Here is a 19577-nt window from a genome sequence, read left to right on the forward strand (position 1 = left end):
GCGAAGTGTGTGGTGAGGAATAAAACCTAACCTTCATGAAGGGGAAAATAAGCATAAGGATGAAATTGCAGATCCAGTTAAAGGCCAAGGACAAACTCATGGCTGCAGCACGGGGCTCTTGGCGGAAGATCTCACTCACCACGATGAAAGGGATGGGACCTGAGAAGAAGAACAATAATCACAGTCATGAGGTCATGTAAGCTTTAAATTTGTTAGTGTACATCCACGTATACACATATTTTTAGTGGTAATCAAGGTACTGACCAAGTCCAAGGGCAAAGCCAATGATGTAAGTATGAGCCACGATGATGCAAACGTAGGCAAAGCTCTGCTGGCTACTCTGCAACACAGTGCACGAACTAAAGTGTACTTTTTCCTTGCACAAAAAATAAAATCTGTTCTTTCATACTCAGACTTCTACACACAAAGAGTAAGATGTACAAAAATAACAAAATCTAGTGGAAAGATATTGTTTTTTAGGTATTTTTTAAAACTCTTAAAAAAAACTTTTTTATGGCATCTATATAATCAAAATTCACAAAGTCATGACTTACCTGTTAACCAGTGGTTCTCAAAGTATTTTGGACCGTGGACCACTTTACTTAAGTAAAAAATATGGCGGACCACCAAGGCCTAAAAATCTCTCTGTACTATGAATTTCAAATTTAAATTGCCGCATTTATTTCATTTAAATTTAAAACTTAATGTCCTTTTGTAAAAGTAGTATAGTAATAAGATGACATAAAACTACCTACCTCGTTATTTGTACTTAAAATGTTAATGCAAGGAATGCATCACTTTTAACATCACTTTGTGACATATGACAATTGTCCGCTGCGGACCACCTGACTTATGCCCGCGGACCACACTTTGAGAACCACAGCTGTAAACAACAGCCTAAAACATGATGATTTCTGAAAGATCTTTAAAACTATGCAGGCAAACATATTTTTAGCAACAGATTTATAAAAGTTTATATTGGTCATTTAAACATAAATTTTGGATATTTTGTTTGAAATGTATTAGGGTCCAACATCAGTAACTATTTTAGGAAGCATTGATTCTGGCTGGTATTTGGATTCTGTCAATGTTCTGTTAGGTTAGGGCTTAAAGAAAAGTATTTTTTGAACTTAACAAAGATCTTATTTTTAGCAACAGCATGCATCAAAAACAGCCAAATAAGTGCATACTTTTTGCATGACAAACACACTTACCACAAGATCAGGATGCTTCTCAGGATCCATGAGGTTTAAGAAAATTGTCAGCAAAATGAACGAGCCTGTCATGACACCCATGGGCCAAATCAGAAGAGGACGACGGCCTGCCTTCTCCATGAGTGGTACCTGCAAGCACCATCAACCATCAGTGACAAATGCCTATTTCTATCAACTATTAATGCAAGCAAAACCAGTACTGGTTCTCTTCCACAAAATTACTTCTGGTGCATGAGTAATGAGTTGCTGAGCAGAAGAGAATATGCTAAGCAAGCAGCAACCTACTTCCTCTCTTCTGACTCAGCTTTGTTTAAAAAAAAAAAGGAGGGGGGAGAAACCTTTGTAATTGTATACCTCCTAACTGCTGTGTATGCCCTTGAAATATAAGAAATAATGGGGCCATGTTTAGGCTAGTAGGGTCAGTATGAAAGAGCTTGTCCATGTCCATGTCAATGCCAACATTATGAAACAATATCTTGTGAGATAACTGTATTTGTACATGCATGTACATAAACATCTTCAAGCACTCACTCCTGCATGAACACCCATGCGCACACACGGGATACTTTCCCGACCTGCAAAGTCAGCACCAAAATACAGCAGCATATACTCACAGCAATGACTGTTGCAACAACGTTGATAACACCTGTGCCAACAACAACATAGGGGATGGCATGCTTAGCTACTTGGGCTTGTTGGAAGATGAAGGTTGAATACGACATCACCTGTAAAATTCACTCTCTGTTCCATTAAAACTGATGGAACTGCTCATGACTGCTTCCAGTTTACCTCCAAATCTCTTGCATTTATCAGTTTATAGCTAAAGGTAATTGTACCTGAATTCTCATTATGCATTTACCAGATGAAAGCTAATGGTAATTGTACCAAAAGTCTCATGCATTTTTCAGTTTGTAGCTGATGGTTGGTAAGTGTACTCTAAAGTCTCATTATGCATGTTAATAATTATGAAAGTTTCCCCTGAATCTTATTTAAAAGCATTTGTTCTTAAGGATTAACTTTAGGCTGTTAAGTTTTACTTTCTATAGTAAACACCACAGGAATGCGTTTGTTTTGGAACTATTGTTTCACTGTATGGGTGTCCAAGATTACATACGGACACGTATCAACATCCCGGTGTTGGAGAACTAGTATAGAAACTGCAACTTACAGCATTTATTCCAGACCACTGTTGTGTCACTTGAATAAGGCAAGCAATGATAAGTGGAAGACGCAGGTTAGGTGAAGTAACCAGCTGCTTGATGGTGTAATTAGTCACACCAGCAGACTTTTTACTCTCAGCACGCATCTCTTCCATTTCCTCATCCACATCATGGGTTCCACGGATTCGTATCAGTTCTGTTTAATAATAAAATGCAAAAAATACCAAAAGCTAGTTTCTCACATAGCTATGTCTGTCATTTAATCTACCATGATAAAGACGAACCAAAAGTTTTCATTTGATTACTTCTAAGTTTTGAGACTGAAAAATGCAACAATTTCATAACTAAAATTGTATTACTATTGTGTTTTAACCTCTGCAATTTATCAGTCCTATATGTTTTTTTAATATTATCAGTCTGGAAAACTTAAAAATTTGAAACATTTTAAGTAATTATGTGGGATTCTGAAAATGTTGAAAATGCGTTTTAGAATTAGGTAACCTTGATCTTGGAGGCCATACTTCTGGGCTGGCTGGTCTGTGCATATTCTGTATAAAATTATCTGCCCTTGCATGGACTATATAAGAAACCACCTACCTTTGCGGGCCTCCTCTTCCAGGTTTTTCTTGATGAGCAGGTAACGAGGGCTCTCAGGACAAAAGGGCATGGCCACCAGACAAAGCAGGGATGGTAGAGCATTGAAGGCAAACAGAAGCGGCCACAGACTTTCAGTGCCTGTTGTTGGAATACAAAGTGAATGTTCAGGCCATGGGTTTAATCTGATCGCATTAAGGAAGCCAGCACTCTGACCACAGGGTTCACACATAACCATCATGGATGTGCGCTTTATGTTTTGCAGGATTGTATTGACTAGTGACTGTTTGTGAAGGTATGCCAATGAGTAACACGTTGATGACAGGGTATAATCTTTTCATTGCCCATTCAATTTTTCATTTACAACTTTCTGCTTCTCACTGAATGTGCTTTCTCCTTCCTCTAAACAATTACTTACCAAGTAGCTCTTTCAGACCAAGGATCTGTGAAAAGAGAATGCCAATAGTGATGGCAAGCTGATGGCATGTCCCGATCGCACCACGAATCTTTCGTGGCGATATCTCAGCCAGGTACATTGGACACAGAGAAATGTTAAGACCTGCCAAGATTGAAGAATTTAGATCTTACTTTTCAAAGACACAGTCATAAATATAAACAACACAAACACAGTTCTAGTTAGACAGAAATATAAAAATAGAAGGAAACCTTAAAGTCATTGGTATAACTATGTTAAGACATTATGATATCAGTCATACACATATGCACTTATATGCTCATGTACATACACAATGCTCTTACAACTATATCTGTTGCCACCACATAGAACTAGCAGTTACCTGAATGAATGCCCACAAAGACACGAGACAGCATAAGTAGCTCTGGTGACTTGGCGGCCAAAGGAATACCCCCGAGTACAGCCGCCACAAACATAATGAAGGTAATGACGATCATACCCTTCTTCCTGCAACATGATGCTTTATATGTCATGATATACGAGGGGTCTAACTGATTCAATTTCAGGTCACAATGCGTAATAACCAATGACAAGTTTTTAAGAGACTGAAAATTTTACATCCCCTTCATGCAGTTCTAAAGAATATATGAAATAGTCAATTTATAACAAGTTTCATAATATTTATATCCCTGTTTATTATAAAAGATGTTATTAAAAAACCCACAATAGAGCCTAGTAATACATACCTAAACAAAGCACTGCCTGATCACATATACTCCCTAGTTCACTCACTAATTGTGACTATTTGTCAAGATGTGAATTATCGATTTAAAATGATTAGCAGAAATAATTACTTCTTATTACTTACAATTACTCTGTATAAAAATATTACATTTCAAATCCTTTATAACCACAACTGCAGTTAATGCATGGTTTCTTATTACACCAATAAAGAGCACTCACCTGCCAAAGAAGTCTGCTACCTTGGCAGAAGAGAAGGCACCAATCATGCCAAAGAACACAAAGAGGGCCACTGTCACTGACCAAAGAATCTCCAGCTGCCATTTATTCAAAAGCAACTCTGTCTGAACTCCAAACTTCTCATAGCAGTTGCTCACATTTGACAGATTTGGGGCTGTAGTGGTTGTGTTTGAAGAATTAGAATTATTCTCGTTACAAGCTTCCGCTTGCTGCACATCAGTCCAATTTCCTCCTGCTCTTTCATAGTATGTCTTGTTGTAGAAGGTCTGGATAATCTGCAAAGCAGGAACACAAAGGTTCACTTTTGTCTTAATCACCTGATAAACAGTTTTCACACAATTTAGTACATACATACAGTCAAGTAATCATTAAGGAGGTTGGAACATTTTACAACAATTCACTTATCCCTGTCTCATCCATCTTTATTTGATCTCTAGTTTTTAAAAGTAACATTTCATGTTTGTTAAAATTTGCTTTGACCTTTCATTTCAAATTTTTTTCTTTTTAAGCACTCTCATCCAACCTTTAACATAAACAAATAAACAAAAAACACGTACAAGTGCAGGGGTGTTCACAACACCAATGTTGTAGCCATAAAGGAATGAATTGCCAATCACAGCCACAAATACGCTGAATAGCAGAATACCAGTTGTACGTTGTTCTTCCTGAAAGCAAAAACCATAATTCGCTGCTTGAAAAAATAGACAAATGCTTTCACAAATTGTAGCATTGTGGGTTATTAATGACCCATGTTTTGTTTTTTAATTTGGGTATCAAGCCCATTCCAATATCACAACCACTTAAGTATAGGCTGAAATAGTCATAATTTTTTTTTTATTCCATGCAAATCTGTAGTATTTAATGTACTGAAACATTTTCCCTGTTGCAAAATGAGCATGACTGTTGTTCTAGAGTTCTGAGGATTTTAGATGCATTACTGATCCAGTTTGTTAACTATATTATTATCTGTTTTTCTGCATCATAATATATTTTTGTGTGTTAACAGAACCTCCAAATAACTACAATTTGTGACAAAAAGACATGGCCTTGGTTATTCAAAACATACTCTCCCTCTGGACCTGATCCAAAAGAAAGAATGCCAACATGCTATTTCAGGTAAACAGCTTTTAAATCGCTGTTACAAACATATACGATGGTTTGATGCTTGTTGGCTTCTAGGTGAATACTCGGCAGGTGTCTATTGTTTCGCTTAGCTCAAGAGTGCAAAGAGAGGGGGAAAAACGAAACACACAGTTATTATGGAGCGCAAACATTTGCTGATGGTAACATGTCTGAAAAGAGAAAGTACATTAAAGAAGTTCTGCCCCATTTATCACAACTGTGACTTTACTTTCTGCCCATGTAACCGTTATACTAATAATTTTTCCTTGCTCTCTGTCCATACCACATTTAAAGTTTGTGCGAGCGTATGCGTGTCTAGTTTTGAAAAGATCTCTGCAGTGCCTTTCGTTTTGAATCCCTCTGTTACTATGAGACCTCCTCATCCCCTCTCCTACTTTGTCCTCTGTCCTACTTTGGACGCGCCTGAGAGGCCTGTGTGTCGACCCTATAGAGTATATACACTATAGGTCGCCTCGCGCCACCATTGAACAAACAAGAGGTTCGCTTGGTTTCTCGCAGCTGACGCCTCTCGCAACACATCTCGCACCCACAACCATGAAACACACTTCACTTGTGGAACGCACTACACGTGGGTAGGTGAGGAACTAGGCCGGTACTTCTAGCAAGCCTGACACGATCATTGTCTCTTTCTCTTCCCTGAGATCGGTGTCAACATTGTATTCACCACTGTCTACAATGTAGACTCTACATCATGTATCAAGACTGGGTCGATCCCAGCGAAGTGGCAGATAAGGACTGTATGAGGAGGGGTACCGGGTAGTCTTTTAGAAATACCACTATCCTCAGATGCCAGAGTCAAATCTGCAACTGTTGGATGCTGCTTTCTTACAAATTCTAGTAAAAACAACTGTCGCTATGAAATCATAGACAACTAAAACATTTTCTAGAGATACTCAAGACAACTCTTGGTGTTGTGGCACAATGTATATACCCGAATACTATCACCACACAAATGAATGGTCTTACCATGGTACTTGAAAGCTCTTCGCTAGTCGTCGGTAAGGACGAAGTAGTAACTCGACTGTGGTCTGCGTGTACTAGACTCGCGACTCACGTGGGGTGCCCCTGAGAAACGCTCCACTCCTATTCTACAGAAAAATCGACTAGAGGTGTGACCAGTTGGTCCAATCAGAAGCGCTCGTGGAAATGTCGCAAACACACCCACTTTAACTACGTCATGCGCGCCTCCCCCGCCCCTCTCGACCAGCAGGCCCTATGTCCGGGCATCCTGCCAAAGGCTTGCATCATCCTGTCTAACCTCTAGCTTCCAAGGTGAGGTCGAACATAAAAATTCCGAGTAGTGGCAACACGGGCACCCAGTACACTACACTCAGCTATGCCGCTTTGTTCCTCCCAACAGCAACTGCGTTCGATCGTCAGTAAAAAAAAAAAAAAAACCAAAACAAAACAAAAGCACACACACAATTTCGAAAGCTGATGGACAGTGTTTGTAAACCTAATCCTCGGAGGTATGTGGTCAGGCCACACTGACACAAGAATGGAAGGGGTTTCATGTTACTTCAATGAAATTCGTTGAATATGACGTGAACTCCACCGGTTTGCGACTAGCCACGCTTGCGACACAATCAGCGACTCTTGCATGTAACTACGCCACACCTTACAGACACGTCACGAGTAAACAGGAACTGACCGACAGCACTCCGGCCATCTGCAGCACCTGATAACTGATGAGGCTTGAGAATGAGATGCATCGCTCACATCCAGAGCCCCGGGATCCTTGTTTGCTTGGTTGGTTAATTTGAGAGGAAAACTTCTCCCATTTGTGGGTAATTTATGACAATGAAAGTAGCGTAGGTTTGTTGCTTTACTAATAAGGAAGTCTGTCTTTAATCACGTATCACACGAAACTCAGTACAACTGAGGAAAAGTCTTTATACAGCCAGCAAACAGTCACAACAAGCCCCTGATGATGCAACAGGACCCTGTTCTTGCCCTCAAAAGGAAATAAAAGCTAAGCGAGGAACATGAGCCGTGCGAGCGACACGTTCGCGAACTTGAGGGCGGCGTTTGCTCCAAGGCGAGCGTCAACCCCGATCAACGCCTAACCCTAACTCATGAGGGTAGTTCTTATCGTTTTCACTGCAACGATCTCCTGTCCCTCCCCCCACCCACAACACCTAGTCCTGACCGTGCAGCTGACACCGGTGGCACATGATGTGTACGAGGCCATCGAGGTCAATGCCCTCCGAGCCACAGTTCGTTGAAGCTGCCTTGATGCCGTCGACCGGGCTGCATCCTAATCGGCTGTTACCGTGGCAAAACAACGCTGGTAGAATTTTTGCGGTGACGTTGGCTGAAAAAGTTCGGAACGAGTGACGAAGGAAGCGTACGAGTCTAATAATAGATCGACACGTTCTCCCGCGCGTGCGCTGGACGACGTGCACAGTATGCGGGTCTTCTCACTGGAAGGATGTTTGGAGAGTACATTTCCTGACACAAATAAGGGTCGCCATCATTTAAAGGATGGGCAACAGCAAAACTGCAAATTATGAGCATGGCTTTAACACACACACCTTTGTGCACTGGACTTCGAACCAATTCCGGAATAGGGAACTGGCGTGTGTCGCTTCACGCAAACAAGGGCCCTGTCCAGTCGTCGGTTAATTCATGCTGCCATTAATCGGTTGAGAGAGGGGCAGATATTTCGCTCATCAAAAGTGCACTTTTCAGCAAAAAATCTCTTTAAAGTCGTTTAGAGCAAGACACGTGAGTGATAAAATGCACAGCGATGATGTGCTCAGGAACGCAGGAGGGTCATTATCTTAGCCCTCGACAAAAGTAGGTTAGTAGCACGACGTCCTGTCTCAAGTGTCTGCTGCTGAATGGAAGGGTGGTGTGGTTAGCGGGAGAGATAGGACACGCCTTTGATCTTCGCGTTGATCAAGGTGTTTCTACATTATACCCCTGACTATGTATAACCTATATAAGGTCCTCGGTTTTACATGATGACACGCACCTTGTAGTGCCAGTGCCGAGATGCATGACCATGCACTTTTTGTCCCCCTCTTTCCTCTCCCTCTAGAGATCTGTATAGCGTACACATGTTAAAAGGACAGTCAAACGAATAAAAAACATTATGAGCGCTAATGAAATTGCGTAAGCGTTTGTGTGGCTCTTTATATCGACATAATAACTGCTCTTATAAAACCGTTGTCCGTAGACACCTGACACGTAGAAAAGGAGATTCACATATTCAGAGTAGTACCATATACATGTTGCATCATCTTCCCTCAGATGCAAGAAAATTTCTACTTGATGAACGGGCCACAGGTGCGGTTTAATGTACGGTAATGAGGTAAGAACGAAGGGTAGGTTAGGGTCAGGGAACTGCATCGCACCGCCTTCCAATATGCCCTCGTGTGCTGGCACTGCTGTCCAACGATCGTCCTGCAAATATTTGCTCGAGCTTCACACACGCAGGCCATCCGCTCTTTGCTACGACACGACTGTTGGGAACGAAGGCGCTGCCACCTTGCCCTTTTCCCTTAGTGTGTTTTTTTTTTCTCTCTCTTTCTCTCTCTCTCTTCTTTTCTTGAACTGTAGCGTGATTAGTGAGTCTAATAAAGCTTGGAGGCTGAATATGCAAATTAACCGAAAAGGGGGTAGGAGGAAGGGTGTGAGTGAAGGTCAAAGTCGTTGGCCAACAGCGGGAGTGAAGACACAACCATACAGTCACAATGTGTCTTTCTTTGCTCAGAGTTCTCACTGTGCGACCGTGAACACGTGGCTGTATCCGGCCTCCACTGACAATTTGCTGAACACGCAGCTGCAGCGCCGATAGCGCGATGTTAGTCGAGGACTTCGATCTGATCCCTCAGCGATCAAACGGTACAGACGTGTTCTGTCGACACGCATGTTCTTAGACACAAGTGGAGATGGGGGCAGGCGATGGGGAGGAAAGTTAGGGAGAGGAGTGCAAGGCCTTGAATACAATGCTGCAGGCAACCGGCAAGTCTGGGTCAAGTTAGCATGTTCCTGCGACTTGCTGCGTGTCGTCGCGACATGCTGAAGACGGCAAGCCGGGATTCTGTTACGTGTGTGGGGGGCGACCGTGCTCCCGACTGCCGTTACGTTTTCACGTTCTCCTGTTGAACTTAAAATTATTTCCCTGACATCTCAAACTGAGAGAATAACCCTGACAATGAGCGTTTTTCTCTCCCGCAAATATCTGTTCACGTGACCTGGAACACGAGGACAGCGCCGCCACGGCGACGTCGGCATACCTCTGCATATCGTCTCGCTTTGGACAACTGAAAATGCCCTACCACCACCCCTCCCAAAAAGAAGAAGAAGAAGAAAAAAAAAAAAAAAACAGCGCACAAATTCCCCTCATAAAACTGCAAACCCGACCCACGCTTGCAAGTCGCTGTATATATGTTGGGTGAGGCTCGCCCCCACACATCTCTACCTCACCCTACCCGCCTACCGTATATAGACTTGTGTGAGGCTCAACCTCGGTGTTGTGAAAGTTCTCGAAATCCCGGGTTTAAAATTTTAGAAGCTTCCTGTCTTAGATTATGCGATGGTTCGATTTTGGTAGACAAAAAAGACGGTATCATTTAATGACTATCAACAGTTATTTTCGAAGAACACACACATTGTAAATAGAACAGGAAACTATGTTTTAAGCAGGAAGAAGGTTGGAGGTCACTACACTAAGCGTCACGACTTTTTGTAGGCACACGTAGGCGCATTGTCGTGTCCTTTGGCGGCGCTGGGAAATTCCAAATTGATCAATATTTTGATGGTTGCGCTGTTCTCGACTAGACGGGCTGTTTCAAAATACCGATGCCGTGCTGAAAAGGACAAGACAACCTTGGGTCGATGGTTCTAGTACCGGTCGACCTCATCATGGAGGAAGTCCAATATCCGGACAATACGTGCAGCACTGCACATGCTGCGGAAATACGAAAACCACAAACGTACATTTCACCATTTGAGTCATCAATTATGATGTCAAGTTAAAAGGAAGTGTGACAAAAATGGGTGTTTTCCTCTCTTCTCCTTTCAACTGCACTTTCTACTTTTCTTATCAACTGGTAACAAGTATTCCTCCACTTGAGTGGAACATGAATATGATTTTATCTGACATAAATCCTAGTGGTCCTGGTTAACCATACAAGGGCATGTATAAAGGTCTCGCAAATGTGCTTCAGATAGTGTAGTATAAGACATACACACAGTGAGAACGAGAGAAATAAGACCGGTTAAAATGGAAACTGTTATATATGTTGAGTAAATTGAATTATTTAGCTGGATACAGTTGCTTGTCAAAACAGGTTACACTTTGTGCTGTGCATGAACTTATCAATGATGCTAGTGTCTCAGCAGAGAAAAAGCAGTGCTATTGGTACTAATATTTGCAGTGGTTGGCAGAACAGCTTGTTAATATTAGGTCTTGGAAAGATCATAGAAACATTACATCAGAACTAAACCTCCTCAAAGATCTATTTATTAAATATTTGAGTTTTGTAAATGAGTGTAAGATGCAACCAAAGCACAATTAGTACTTTTTAGATGCACAGAATTCAACTTCCCTAGTTCATCAACATCCAGAAGATATTTTAAAATCCTGATGCATTATCATTTGATTAATATACACATATTTAACTAACGTAAGCAATATTCTATATCCTAAATGGTACACCTTTTCATAGGATTAAACAATTCTTTATTCTGTACACACAACTCAACTCTAAGGACAATTAGGTTAGGTCAGGTCAGGTCAGGCCTCAAAGTCACTGCCATGTAAGTAGGTCATCGAGAAACACTACCCAGGTTTCATTTGCTATGTTGTGTAAACATATATTTGCAAGCATACACATGCTATGTTTAGAAGGAAATAAAGGCTATTAGGATGCATATCAGCTGCAACAACACATGTTCTCTGTTCATAAGCCTTGTGATACACTTAAATCACATAATACCTTCTTTGGCACTAATGCTGGAATCTGTGAAACAATATCAATATCTCCTGCCTTAAATATGTCCTAAGTTGAATACTCTATGTATGCAAGAAATCCTCTTATTTTCACAAATTTACTCACAGTTACCGCATAAGTAATATTTCCATCAGTTTCTTGTTAATTACAAAAAGGCAGATACTTACTGGTTTATACTAAAATGTCAGTTATTAAACTGCAGAGGATAGAGCTTGAATAATACTCACACGGTGTCTATGCATAATCTATGCCTTAAACTGAAGTACAACAAGATCAACACATGCACCTTTGAAAATATAAATTTTATGTGCAGTCCTCTGACACAAGGTTTCAAAATAGTATTATTTTAAGCTTGAAAATTCTAAATGATGTAACAAGAGTATCTAAATCACTCCTTTTTTACGTTCACACACAGTTTCTCATATATATATGGAAATGTTTAAATCGTGTAAAATACATCCCAATCACTATCAGTGAGAATTATACATGTATAAAACAGCACTAAAAATTAACAGAAACTTCTTGATGTCATGATTATATTAACACTTATACATAACATGTATTTTTCTAGCAGATAACACATCTAATGTAAAACTATACACGTTGCTGACTAGTCAACTCGCTATCATCCAAAACAATGGTTGGAAAAGTGGTGAAATATAGAGAATATAGGATCTGTATCTAGTAACTATCATGGCAAGAGTTGGTGATAACAGTTGAGAGTGTATCTATCTGCTACACGTTCTAACTATAACAGGACCAATTTAACTGTAGAGCATTTTATGTGTGTAGCTGAGGAGTGGTTGTCACCTTGAAACGTCATCTACATGCTATGTAAACTGTGCTGTGACCCATTTATACCTATTTTACCATGCAAAGCGTCAGCTAAGCTATTCGGGTATTGTCTGGGGTCGAGGTGTAAAAAAAAAAACATCGAGGTGGTAAAAAAACAAACACTAAAACTGCTGGCAACGATGAATTTGACTTAACTCTCGCTTCGACAAAATACTCATAATAAGCGTAATGCAAATGTATCTTGTGATGTTCCCAAATCTGCTTACGAGATCTCAAAACCCTAAGCTGCTTAAGTTTAAAACTTCAGATGAAACAGCTTTACGTTTTTTACTGCTTCTCCTGGTTATGATTACAGTCAGCAATAACTAAATCCAATGAACACTGACGCACTCAACCCATTAGCCGACATGGCAAAGTAAACACTAAACTGTAGAGATCGGCATGTCAAAATGTAGGACAAGTACACACATGGAGGCTTGCATCATCACCCATGCCCGGGGGGAAAAAATCAATGTCAAGATGTTATAGAATAATTATATCGGAATGTTAAGAAATCCTGCTACAAGTTACTACAATTATTCAATAAAAATAAACAGTATATATCATGTTAAATATTTTTAAAAATCTGTCGATGTGACAGCCGGCGCGGTCGGCGAGGTGTGTCTCTAGCTCTCTCGTTGATTGGACGACGCCAAACCTGATCAACTTGTTTAGTTTGAATGAGACCGGTTGCCAGCCATGCAAAATATATTTTAAATGACAAACAATTACATGTAAACAAAAACACTTACCTGCCCAGACATTTTGAAAAGGTCCTTTGAAGGAGAAAGACACCCACTCGAGGCTGCAACACGGTCAAAAAAAGTAACCAATCAGAGCACGACTGGTCTACTATCTGTAGGGGTGCTAGTGTTTGGGATTCCGTGAGGTTTGTTTTGTTTGTTTGTTTTTGTTTTTTTTTGTTTTGTTTGTCTAGGTTAATATTTGGTCCCTCAGCAAAACATCATCTTTTGATTTATGAAATAGCAGAGTTACCCAAAGGGCATAGAAAACTTGTCTCTTAGTTTGCTTACTATTGTATTTAACGCTCAAGTGTAACTCAAATATATGATCAAGAAAGATGCTCTATATAGGCTTTTAATGATGCTTGAACGTGCCAATCGTCGCGTAAAAGGCGGAAGCAAACTAGCGGAAGGAAAATAATGATGCAGCTCTTAAGTTTGTGGGTGTGCGTAATTTTCTCGAAACGACGAATGGTGCAGAAAGCGGATCGAGCTTTCCTAGTGAGACAGACCGCCCAGTCCACGCAGCCACGTATTCTCTCAGGTTACACAGTTTGACGTGCATGCTGACGCAAAAAACTTTTAATTTTTAATAGCTCGCCAATCAATAGGCCCGATATATATATAGTAGCGGGACACTCCACTGTCATGTGTGGGAGTGGTAATGAAAATAGTAAAAACCAGATATACAATTAAGGGACATGGATTAAGTGATTAAGAGTAAGTAGGGATCGAAGAGAGTCGATGACTAACTGCAACCTTTCGTAAAGAGGTTATCAAACAATATATCATACATACAAAAATTTAAAGCAAAATATACGTGTGCCTATATATGTTTAACAGCACAAGAGATGGTTGCATTCAGATATTATATATTCCTGGTTAGGGCAGTGTGGGAGGAGGGCATGCACATTTCAAACTAAACAAACTGGACAAGAGGTGGTAAGAAAATGTGACATATATATACACACACGCACAAACAGCAAGTTATAGCACATTTTTTCTTTATGTACTTCAACTCAGCAAGTTATACGTGTAGGGATGGAAAGAACCATTTCATCGGTATTTACGTCATCTCGAGGCCGGGATAGAAGTTTTATACAGCCTTTTACACATTCATTTTAATTACAATCGAAGAGGTTGTGATGTAAGAAATGTAACTTCACAAGCACTCATAATATCAGTAACGGTTTTACCTCATGGACTTGTGTCCCAAAGACCGACTTATTCCGGTCAAAAAAGACCTCATATCTTACAATAGCCATAGAAAGATGAACAACAGCCATCGTCCTGAATACAATTGCTATAAGCTTACCCTGAATAATAAGCTTACTAAGAACTTAGTACGTTTACTCAAAAGCTATATCATTTACTGAAATATTAACTCACTCCGGAATAAGCGGGAGATATTACTTTTATATTATCTGTATGTTCAAAACCAACAATATAGTCTGACTAGATAACATTCTAGAACTAGCAAGCTGTATAGTGAGGGAGAAAGAAAGAGGGATGGTTCTTTTCTCTTGACGATGTGGACTCCATGCTTACGTTTCCACACAAGGATATCCCATCTTCACAGACGTGTCCTACAATATCATATGTGCATAGTTGAGTTTTTTTAATGGGGAACGCACAGGATGGGACTAATGGGAGGAGCAAGGAAGGTTCGCCGTTCGTGAGACCTCGATGCACAGAACCGTGGTGGCACCTGCGTCCCGCTCGAGCAGTTCTTGTCAATGAGTTAAATTTAATATGCAAGTATGTATATCACACACACACACACACAGAGGTCGACATCAATGAGCTATGATCTCTTGAACCTCAGTCTAACCTGGGATGCAGTCACTAGAGGTAAGCTTCGGCTGGAAACTTTTTATCATATCGCAGTTATAAATGGGTAGGCATTCTATAAGTATCGAATGAATTGTATAGCTATAGAATCCATTATGTACACATAGAATGAATTGTATAAGTATAAAATGCATTTTATAGCTAGAGAGAGAGAAAATTATAGAAAATTTTCCGCTTGCACCCCATAGGAAGGCAGGGAAAGAGAAGAATGCAAAGCAAGACTCTTTGTTACCCAAAGTACTTTAGCATAATATCCCTCACTTATTTATTTTGACCCTTAAAACACTCAACGACTAAAAACACACACACACACAATCTTTGGCCAATTTCTATCTCTCCCCCCCCCTCTCTCTCTCTCGTGGTGTTTATATGGTCCTTGAATTTGCTGCTCTTTTTGGTCTTGTCCGCTTCCTCTCTCCTCTAGGGTCTCAAGTCTCATTAGCCCTCAAAGCAGCAAAGTTATAGTAGCTGCAGACACTCTTCCAACAAGATCGATTCGCTTTGTGGGTGGTATTCTTTCAACTTGCTCCCATAGGAAAATACTTGAACAAAGTGTCGCCATACTTACATTCCCTCGAACTGTTTATACGGAGATCCACCACAAGCTGTTTGTTCCAAGACTGATTTCTCCCGCCAACTTCCAACACTGATTTTCTTGTCAACTTAACATTCACCTCTACAGTCGTCGATCGATTTTCAATTCCAGTCGTGTGTGTCACTGTTGCGAAATGGAAAGACTGCTACAAGAATGTGATAGACGAGTGATCATATCACCTGTGGTTCAACGTGCTTTGGATGACGCAAGAGCTTCTGTTTAGATCTACACCGTCTATTTTCTAACTGACTGACGTCAACGGTTGTTTTTCTTCTTATTTTTGCTTTATAGTAGCCCTAAACTCGCATGTCAAAGACCAAAAACCTACTTTATGACCTTCCTCAAGACTCACGCACTCACAGGACACCCAATCAAACGAACTCGATGTCGTTAACGGTACGTCATCCATGTTACGTCACAATCATGGAAGAGATTTTGCTTTGTGCTGAGTTTCATTTGAACCACGTGATCCAACGTGACTTCAAAATCGAGTAATACGAAAATTCAGATAAAGATAAACATGCATGAACCAAAGATAGTATATAAGACAGGCATTGGCACACTCGTGCTTTACAAGAAGTTCAGTGCCAACAAATCGCATTTGGTGTAACGTCTGATTATTTACTTTTTAATGTGAAGCGTTAAGACTCAGCAACACTACAGCAAAGACAGTGGAGTTTCTTTATTGTTATCATTGTCGACTTCCTATCATCTGTGTTGTTAACGTAGCTGTATGACTGCACCTTGTAGGAATGGTGTTACCCGTAAGTAACGGTGCCAAAACCATAATCGCCAAGGAATGTTGCCCTTTCGTACTGAACGAGCAGTAACTAGATTAGCAAGCTTCAAAAAAAAAAATGCAACCCCATTTTCTGTGTATGTCAAAGTGCAGCGCTCGTGTAACACTGTGTAAACAACTGCTCGCACAACCCCCTGCTCAACGTTCTTGGAACGGTTTCCGGTGAACACCGCTTCAGAACTCCCATGTTCGGATGCCGCCATGATGTCACGACGACGGATTTCCACGACGTACGCTCGTCTGCGCAACAATGCTCGCTATTCTCGCCACCTCCGAATAAATTAGTCGCATTGGCCTCAGGCCCAACCAGTGCATGAGACCTTTCCAGAGCGGAACCTTTCTTATGCGATTCCCAAATAATATCCGGCGTCCGTATTGAAAGCAAAGAGTTTATTAATTAGGAACTGGGTCCGCGTGCGTCAGGGTGTGTGCGTCTTACCTACATGCGTCACAGCTTTCAATACTCTGGAGAAACATGAAGGCGTTAAAGACTTCGATAGCTCTCGTGCGAAACAGAAAATGGGTGTTAAAGGGAGTAAGGATATACAGGGAGGATTTGGCTGTGTTCGAGGCTTACTAGCTATGACTTGCCCGTCATGGGAGTAGTCGCGACTTGCTTTTTTCTTTATTTTCCGACATTTATTTCACAATACAATCCACAACATCATTACTGTTCATCTGCGGATGTCAACTGTAGTTAATCCAATTACTAAACACTTTAAATATACACACTCGCCACATGATGGTTTCTCTTTCTATATACATAATTATGTAAAACGCATACCTCACTGTTGTTAAATGCACATTTTAGTATTATAAATATCGTCGCGACTTGTTGTGAATGAACCGGATTTTCCTATAATTCCTGCGCACTCATGGCACTGGGGTTAATACGGGTATCCTGTTCAACACTCCTTTTATTGGATGAGTTTATATGTAGGACAAATGGGGGGAACGAGGAAGGCTAGTGAAGGATGGGCGGGGACTGACAGGTTAACTCCGTGAGGTGGATTTCAACCAAATAATAAAATGTGTCAAAAACGCGTTGTCATTGGTCAGTTATAACAAACTGAGCTTGTCACAGCGAATTTGGCAAGCTCGATGTTTAAAAAGAGAAAAACATCAATTAGCACCCATATAGTAATACTGGGTCTATCTGAGCATAGACCAAGGTTAGCAATTATTTCAAATTACGAAATCATTTGCAAATATCACTAAGAATGAATGTTGAGTTAGATCGACATTTTTGATACCGCCTTTATATTATAGCGAAGTAGCCCGGACTGTGGGGTTGTCCACAAAATACGGCTGACTCGGTGACTTTAAACCTGTACAACTTTTATGCCTCACGATTGGACTTTGTCCACGATCTGGAGTGGTTTGCTGGGAAGGGAAATAATGACATCTTGCAAGCGGCTGACATAATAAATCATGTAAGCAAAACCTAAAGGGTTTAATAGTCATTGACAGAATGTTGGGTGAGGCCAAGCTTGTTCACTAGGAACAAGTACACAAGGGAGGCAACTGCCCTACGACTCAGAAAAGTATTCAATTTATAGTTATCTCCCATGCAATGCGTTAGCGATAAGTTGAAAAGGGAGGACAGCTGTTACTATAGAGAAATAAAAGTGATGCTGTAATATCTCATGTTGTTATATCTGTTAGTATTATTAAGGGTCACTTCACTTATTATAAAAGGGTCATTTTTTATTATAACAAAAGTCATTTTAATACGCCTTTTAGTGATATGAAAGGGTCATTTTGATATTTTAGTATTTGTTAGTAATAAAAAAAAACAAAAAAAAAACCACGATTTTCTGTCATCCTCTGATTAACATGAGCAGATGGTTGTCCACTGCTGCATCACCTCATGCTTAACATCTAGGTTTTCGTGCATTTTTTTTTTTTGAGGGGGGGGGGGGTCTGCTCTAATCTCTTTTCTTTTTCTTTGTTTTGCAGTTTCAGAAAAAAATAGCTACTTAGGACAATACTTATAAAAACGTTGGAACCTTGAACGTTTGGAGGAAGTGAAGACGAGCAGACTGAACAGAGAAAACTGGGGAATGTGCAGTTAATGAACTGCATTTAAAGAACCGTGTAATAGGGATATTTTAGTTTCTTTGCATCAGTAAAATTACGGAAAGGAAGGCTGATTGCGTCGCATGGCACCCTGATTCTTCTCAGATTTCATGAGTAACTGTTTCTGAGTGTGCTTTTGAACAAGACTGTTTTACCAGTGTGCTACGCCCACATGAATGAACTTAATTCCAGTATAAGCAGCTATAAAGTATGGCTACAAATATGATCTCTGTAAACGCCGGCCTTATTATAGATGACCAGTGAAAAAGCTATTTTTATCGCACCACCACACAGGTCTGCTTGACAAGACTGACCTCAAGATGCGATGTGTAATACTGAATTGGAATCCAGACCTGTACTAAGGGGGAAAACCCCAAACTACTTTCTGAGTCAAGATTTTTTTTCTTAAATGCTAATGGTCCAAAAAACGATTAATCTATCAACTGTTAAACGAGTGCTCTATCTTGCTGTCGAAAACGGATCAGAGCACGAACTTGAATTATCGAACTGCTGGAAGTCGATTTTTTTTCCAGTTAACTAATAAAACGAGGCAGGTGTGTACAAAGCTTCCGGTTTAGTTACATTCATTGTTAAGGCTCGCCGAGACTAACAGCGGAGAACTTTCGAAAGAGGCAAAGCGTTGGTCTTGACAGACAGACAGCAATCACCTACACACGTCCGTGGTCAGAGCGACTTTGACCAGCTGGTCAGGTGGTAATCGACAACAATATCGAGCAATCTTATCCAGGGGTTCATGAAGCGGAGATAAGTTGTTATCTGTGGCAGGATGGGGAAATCAAATAAAAGCGCCTTGTCTCCGTAGTAACAACGCTCTATCCACACATTGCGGGTATTGCTGTACGTTACCGTTCTCCGGGAGACCTTCACCAGTGTCGGAAAATAAGTCCCGCGGGCAAAGCACATTCGAGAACTTCTGGACACCACTTTATAACTAAGGAAACAAAACTGCTTGCCCTTGATTTACCCGAGGGCAACGACTTACCTTCGCTTTATGAAAACGGCCCCAGCACGTTATGCCACATCAGATGCACTTTGCCCTCGTGCACGAGACGCGTCAAAGAGCCTTTCAAAAATGTGAAAGCATTATTCTGAATCCAAGGTTCAAGTAAGTAACCTTGTCAAATAAATTTTAAGGGAGAGAGGCGTGCCCGCTTCAGGACATGCCAGTCAGGTGGACTGAAAGAT

General features: G+C 40.6%; 1 protein-coding gene across 4 annotated transcripts in view; it reads right to left on the reverse strand.

The window, feature by feature from the left end:
• The window catches only part of LOC112557753 (solute carrier family 2, facilitated glucose transporter member 1-like), a 33135-nt gene that overhangs the window by 8143 nt on the left and 5415 nt on the right, over positions 1 to 19577 (reverse strand). The window contains exons 1-12 of one of the 4 annotated variants that reach the window (XM_025227775.1): positions 15467 to 15685; positions 13057 to 13109; positions 4922 to 5029; positions 4347 to 4639; positions 3766 to 3890; positions 3387 to 3527; positions 2972 to 3109; positions 2383 to 2570; positions 1829 to 1939; positions 1215 to 1343; positions 265 to 340; positions 32 to 159 (exon numbers count right to left, since the gene is read on the reverse strand). In XM_025227775.1, the coding sequence (XP_025083560.1) occupies positions 32 to 159; positions 265 to 340; positions 1215 to 1343; positions 1829 to 1939; positions 2383 to 2570; positions 2972 to 3109; positions 3387 to 3527; positions 3766 to 3890; positions 4347 to 4639; positions 4922 to 5029; positions 13057 to 13068 (1449 nt within the window). In that variant the 5' untranslated portion in view covers positions 13069 to 13109; positions 15467 to 15685. Of the gene's footprint in view, positions 1 to 31; positions 160 to 264; positions 341 to 1214; positions 1344 to 1828; positions 1940 to 2382; positions 2571 to 2971; positions 3110 to 3386; positions 3528 to 3765; positions 3891 to 4346; positions 4640 to 4921; positions 5030 to 6473; positions 7620 to 13056; positions 13110 to 13338; positions 13358 to 15466; positions 15686 to 19577 lie in introns of those variants that run through there. The other 3 variants (XM_025227776.1, XM_025227774.1, XM_025227777.1) reach the window with 3 other exon arrangements.

The sequence above is a fragment of the Pomacea canaliculata genome, linkage group LG2 (genome assembly GCF_003073045.1).
Source record: "Pomacea canaliculata isolate SZHN2017 linkage group LG2, ASM307304v1, whole genome shotgun sequence".
In the NCBI taxonomy this organism is placed as follows: Eukaryota; Metazoa; Mollusca; class Gastropoda; order Architaenioglossa; family Ampullariidae; genus Pomacea; species Pomacea canaliculata.